Below are 6,380 nucleotides of genomic sequence, written 5' to 3'. Positions count from 1 at the left end.
AGCAGGAATCTGTCCCAATTAACAAACAAAAGTGGAGACATCTAATATCCTCAGCAGCGATCTGTGAAATCGTAGCTGAATTTTACTAAAAGTACATTCAGAGCTCCCCTAACTACTCTTGCTCTTCATCATTTTGAGGTAAGCTCTGAGTGCACTTGCTCAGCTGTAAATTCATATGCAAAAGGTAGTTATTGAGGACGTTACACATACAAGATCTTCATCCTTCTAATTCCCCATCTTGCTTAGAGGTAAATCGTGATGGAAATTACATACAGTAGTTTTGTGATTGAAGTGCTGATTAGGTAGAGACCTCCAAATTGGTTGCGTGTAGATCACAACCAATCTTCTGAAGAACTAAATAGCATTTATCAGTATTGCATGCTGACTCTTACATAGCAGATATAAAGGCCTTGCATATCAGGGTTGGGTTTTTTTTGTAAAGCTTAAGAAAATTAATATGATGGTGCAATGAAGGAAGTAAATGATTCTGCCCATCTTTCCTAATACTGTTAAGTCATATTTTTAATCTGGAATCTGGCCTAATATGGAACATCCCCAAAGTTAGTTTGAATTTGGATTTGATGCTATGTTTCAAACTTGTAAAAATTATGAGCAACTAAATTCAGATTTAGGTATGATTTCTTTTCCTCATAAATGGATTATCCAAGGACGTGTGGGAGGGAGGGAATTTTGGAATGATAATATGTTTTACCCATTCTTTATTTTCAGTTACTATAGTTAAAGAAAAATCAGTGTGTACTTGGAGCAATAGGTTATCTCCTACTAATTTTTATTAAGAAACACTTAAATATGATGGGCATCTAACCAAAACCCATCTCAGTGATGGTATGTGAATTGCTTTAATAAAATCAAGACATTAATTCTGTCATAATAAAAATTAGCCAGTTCCAGATTTTGTGTGCTCATGTATTACTGTTGTAAATTTTAAAGTAGTAATGGAATGATATGGCAAACTTTTTAAAAAGCTTTTTTAAAACGTAATTTAGTTGAGTAATTTCATGTCTGAGTTGAAGATGTTTTCAATAAGCCTTTCATTTCATATACCTATTATGTTTATGCATACATCTGAAGTGAAAATGTTTAAATATATCACACAGTTGGTATAGTAAGAAAATAAGTTGGTATTTCTTCCATAATTTATTATCTATTTGTATGTCTTAAATTCTTATGCATATATATTAATATCTCCACCTTTGCTTTAACTTGTAGATCTGGCAGTGTGGGGGAAAATTGTTGTTTGTTCCCTGTTCTCGTGTTGGACACATCTATCGTCTCCAGGGTTGGCAAGGAAATCCACCTCCTGTGTATGTTGGGTCTTCTCCAACATTAAAGGTATTGTTTTGCTGCAACCTTGAAGGTGTTGTTTCTTATTTTTGAAAACAGTCCTTTTAGATAAATCTATTTAAATTATCACTAGCAGTTTAGAGAGCACTTTATCCAAACCTATTTAATGTCGAAAGCTAAGATGGTCATACCCACAGGAGAGAAATCTCTGCGCCAATTCCACTCTTATTAAGAGTAGAGATTCCTGGAACCCACATTCTTGCTCCACCTCTCCCCATCTTTCAGGTACAAATCACATTCCCTATCACTTACTCTCAGCACCTCAGTCTTTGTTGTGCTATGCCCAGCTGAAGTACGAACAACTCTAGTAAATACAGCACACACCTGGAGATGATGACCATGGGTTTGAAATCCCCCTTTGGTTTGACAGGGTATGATTCTAGATTGAGTTAGTGCATGCTGTAATCTAGCATCTCCTTGGACCTTTGATGCTGCATTTGTTAATTGAGAAACAGTGAGTGACACCTGGGAAAATGGCATGCTCTGCTCTTCATCATAAAGGTTGGTAACTCCTCAGGCACCTTGCAGGTTCAATAGTGTTGCTCAAGCCATGATACTAAAAGTAGACATCACCTCAATAAAAGAATGAGCCAGCTGTCTCTGAAGAGATAAATTTGAATCAATAAAAATTGTTTCATATACGTTTGCACCTACCAGCTGGATGTAAGATGACCTTTCTGTCAAGGTTTCCTATTGCCTGGTTTAAGCTTCCTGTTGTGCATTGTTTTGGCATTGGTAAATCCCATTGCCAAAGACCCAGTTCTTTGTGAATTCCATCCCAGAGATGCTACCTGTTCCTAGATGTTACCTGTGATGATGACTACTGGTACGGTTACAGAGTATGACTTGGGCCAAGCTAACAGTTGATTCTGTTGAAAAGAGAATGTTCCAGCCTCACTTAATGGTAGAAAACTAACCTGGTGCCAAAAAAAAAAAAGTCCTCTATTAGTAATGTGACTTGCTTAACATTTTGATCAAACAAGCACTAGGACCAGTACAAGGGAGGGTAGGGGGAAATAGGTCTAGTTGGGAGTAGCAGTAGAGCAATGGGAGACAGGGTAGCAAATCACAGCTCCATTACTCAGTGCAGGCTAGATGTTGGACTTGACTGAAATTATAAAAAACATTTCACTCTTCTGAAAAGCTGTTCAAAAATATTTACTGCATATCTAAACACTTTACATGAGTCTGCTCATCTGCTTACTGAATACAACAAAACACTACTGAGTGTGCTTAAATATTAATTTCCTTCTCTGTTCAAGGCAGGATGCAGGAATAGCTCTCTCCCTCTTTGGACACTCTCCTATCCCCATAGTAAATGTGCTTTTTTATAGCTTTGTTCAATTTATGCTGGATGTGGATTAAAGTAAAATTCACAATAATTTGTGCCTTTAGTCAGATCTGTTAAGACTCTTTTAACACTAGATCATTAGTGCTAGAAGAATTGTACAAAGTGAAGTGTGCATCTAGGACGTGTACAGCTAATGTAAAGATAAGAGCCGTCAGAGAGACTGAGAAGTGAGATGTGAGGGAGGGGCTTGTTAACCAGGCGAGCTATCCATTTTTCCCCTTCTCCAAACAGCAATAAACTACTTTACTTGAAAAGATAAAATCTCCTTGGTGTGTCCTAGCTGACTCATTTAATTTTTTCACTGTTAGTGGACTAATGCATATCATTCTCTATATTAAAACTGTAGAAGCTGAATACAAACTCTGAATTGCAATTCTGGTACACAGCAAATGATTGCAACACTTTATTGCACCCATAACTGAAGAGTCTTTCTTTTCAAATAAACATTCTCTAAACTAAGAAAAAGACTTTATGCTCTTGTTAAGCAAGCCAGTTTATTTTGCTGGCATCAGTCCTAACAGTCATTTGAAAATAATATGTTTGTGTCCTGTGTAATCTGCTGAAGGTGACAAATTATTAGTGCTATTTAGTAATTTCATGCAGTCTCTTAAATTTCTGGAATTAACATGCAGTTGCATCTGACCTGCTGCGTGTGCTTTGAGGTAGCAGTAATGTCCTTGCTTTTACAGAACTATGTCAGAGTTGTAGAAGTGTGGTGGGATGAATACAAAGATTACTTTTATGCCAGTCGGCCAGAAACAAAAGCACTACCTTACGGAGATATATCTGAGCTGAAAAAATTCCGTGAAGATCACAACTGCAAAAGTTTCAAGTGGTTTATGGAAGAAATAGCATATGATATAACTTCATATTATCCCTTACCACCTAAAAACGTGGACTGGGGAGAGGTAAGTACAATACATAACCTGTATTTATTTTAGGAGCTTTTTTTTTTAAATTGAAAGTGCAAAAAGAAGCAATTATTACTTGACATCAGTCTGAGAACAGGCTCCTTGATTACTGCTGTACTAAGGTATATGGTACTAGTCAAACAGTTATAGAGATACAGCCCTAGGAAAACAAATATTTTGTACTTTAAGAGGTGTGATTTTTTTAATTAGCTCCATAGTTACTTGAAGAATTATTTTATCTCTAGCCCTGTCTTCAGTTGTGTTTAAAGCTCTTTTTTCCATGATTGGAATTTAGGTTTTTTAAAAAGGAAAAACTGTTAATCCAATGTATATAGGAGTATTGGCAAAGATTAATAGTGAAAATCTTTTTCTGTGAAGAAACGGGGAATAGATTATGAAATTCGGGTGAAGTACATTCTGCCTATATTTGCTAGCCTGGGATGTACTCATACAATTACAGCCTCAGTAAATCCATTATCTGTATTTGATATGATTCCTTAACAGTCATTTCCAGTATTGGTGTATATGAGTGATTTTGCTAAATTAAGAATATGGTTACATATTTGGCATTTTCACATGGTTGACAGAGAGAGACAACATGTCGCTAGTGAGTGCAGGACACCTCACTGAACCCTGGCTGTTTTGTTCTGGCATTGAGCCCACTCTGAGCTTTCAGAATTCTTTAATTTTTTTGCTGTTTTTCAGTTGGTTGCAGCCTTGCCCTGTCTTTCCTATTAATTTCACTTTCGTAGACTGTGGAGGCAAAATCAGAAAATTGTCTCTCTAGCAGAGGAGGACTCCTGTGTCCCATCGAATTTAACAACCCTCTTTGCCAAGATATGACGGACCTGGTTTTGTAACTTCAAAATGGCATTAGAAAGTACAGATCTATGCTGTTTCCTATGGCCAAGAAATTGTCATCTCAAATTTACCTGAGTAATTAGTGATATAAAGTATGTGCATGGTGGAAGGAAGTACTAACAGTCTTGTACCTGAGACACTAGGTAAACAATGCCACCTTAATTTCTTACTTAAAAGCTAGCACAAAGCATCAGTAACTACATTAGCCTTAGACCTCCTTCTGAATCCACATAAAGGGTTTTAAGGCACGTTATTTATTACTGTTCACTGAGGTGAAAGTATCAGAAGATAATAAAATAGCAATGGCCACCTTGCAGGAAATCATCCCTAATAAGAGCGAGCAGGTCTGATGAAGCAACAGGATAGTCTGAAGTTCAGAGATGTCTCTGAAGTTTTCTTCAGCTCTTCTTCACTGGCTTCTAGTTATCCTACATCTGACAAAATTTTTTTCGCAGCTATTTTAAACACCACACTAATTGCATTTCCAAAATGTTAGGAATGGAAACGTGGGGTTCATCTTCCCTTACACTCTCTCTGGAAGTCAGGTCTAAGCTTAGTCCTCCAGACTTTCTTCCACCATCACGAAAAAGAAAGAGGCTCTGGCAAAGAAAATCGATCTGGAAAGAATGTTACTTGTGTCATAAAGTCTTTGAAAGCCATTTACTGGCCCTTCTGAGAAGGGAATGGATAATCAGCAGTTGAGGCATGCTTTCTGACAGGACTTTTGTTCTTTATGTTTCTTCTATGCCTGTGCCTGCCCCTTATCAATTTTACCTCTTTTATTCCCCATGTAATTGCTGCTGTGGAGGTAATTCAGAGCAGCGAGGTCAGTGGGCTGTGCCAGGCTGCGGTGAACAACAGCTGCGCGTAACTTCTCTGCATCACGTTTTTCTCTTCTGCAAGATGAGAGCAACTTAGCTCTCTCTTAGCTGAGCTCTTGCTTTATTTATGAAGACCTGGGAGACTAAAGATGCTTTGATAGGAGATAGAATAAATTAAAATACTTGAAAGTCCTACATTTCAGTGTCATGATTTTGGAACTGAGCTTTGCAACTCTTGCTTCATCAGTGTACTCTAACTCCTGTAAGAGCCCACAAATTAACATGGGTAGCTTGAAGTTCCATCTCCCAGAACAGTTAACATCAGTATTTAAATTTCATACGCAGGTTTGTCTCATATCTCTCTGGCAGATACCTGTTTCGCATTTGAAAGATAAGTGAGAATTTTTTGAACTCCTTCGTGCTTATTTTCTCCATGAGACTAACTTAGAGTACAAAACCTCCTTTCCAGATTCGAGGCTTTGAAACTGCTTACTGCATCGACAGCATGGGGCACACCAACGGTGGCTTTGTTGAGCTTGGGCCGTGCCACAGAATGGGAGGAAATCAGGTAAGGAGCCTGGAGGCAAGTCTGAAGGAGAATTGCTTGCTGTGGATAGTACAGGCCATTTTTCTGTTAAGCATCTACGTAAAATCACTTAGGTGCTAGCTACAAAGATGGGAGTTAGTGACATTGCTAAAGTACGGGAATCTGAAAATACCATTTCAAACAGAAACAGTATAAGATTGAAGGCAAATTCATAATCTCTTCTTCAGTAAAGCAGGTATATGGGGAAGCAAGGACTGTTCTAAAGCAACTATATCCCTGCATTAGAACAACTGCAGCTTTAGCTCTTAGCATTGCTGCTGATTCATCATTTATCTTCACTTAAAATTCATCCTTAAGGAAACAGCCTCTTTACTCACTTTGGCTCAATTATTTCCCAAAGTTGTTTTGCTCTAATGGGAGTATAAAACACTTCTGTGCAGTAACTCATCTTCCAACACAGGAGACAAGAAATTGAATACAAATTTGCCTCTGCTTCATTTACAGATTAATTGGCAGAACATAAT

General features: G+C 37.6%; 1 protein-coding gene across 1 annotated transcript in view; it reads left to right on the top strand.

Annotated features, from left to right (window-relative positions):
• Positions 1-5,877, top strand: part of GALNT7 (polypeptide N-acetylgalactosaminyltransferase 7) — a gene marked incomplete at both ends in the record, with an annotated part of 12,590 nt that extends 6,713 nt beyond the window's left edge. The window contains 3 exons of the mRNA XM_010188090.1: positions 1,231-1,353; positions 3,406-3,624; positions 5,779-5,877. Coding sequence (XP_010186392.1) covers positions 1,231-1,353; positions 3,406-3,624; positions 5,779-5,877 — 441 coding nt within the window. The remainder of the gene's footprint in view (positions 1-1,230; positions 1,354-3,405; positions 3,625-5,778) is intronic.
• Positions 5,878-6,380: the final 503 nt, after the last annotated feature.

Source organism: Mesitornis unicolor, unplaced genomic scaffold (genome assembly GCF_000695765.1).
Source record: "Mesitornis unicolor isolate BGI_N332 unplaced genomic scaffold, ASM69576v1 scaffold53097, whole genome shotgun sequence".
Taxonomy (NCBI): Eukaryota; Metazoa; Chordata; class Aves; order Mesitornithiformes; family Mesitornithidae; genus Mesitornis; species Mesitornis unicolor.
This window is presented reverse-complemented; position numbering and strand designations above follow the sequence as displayed.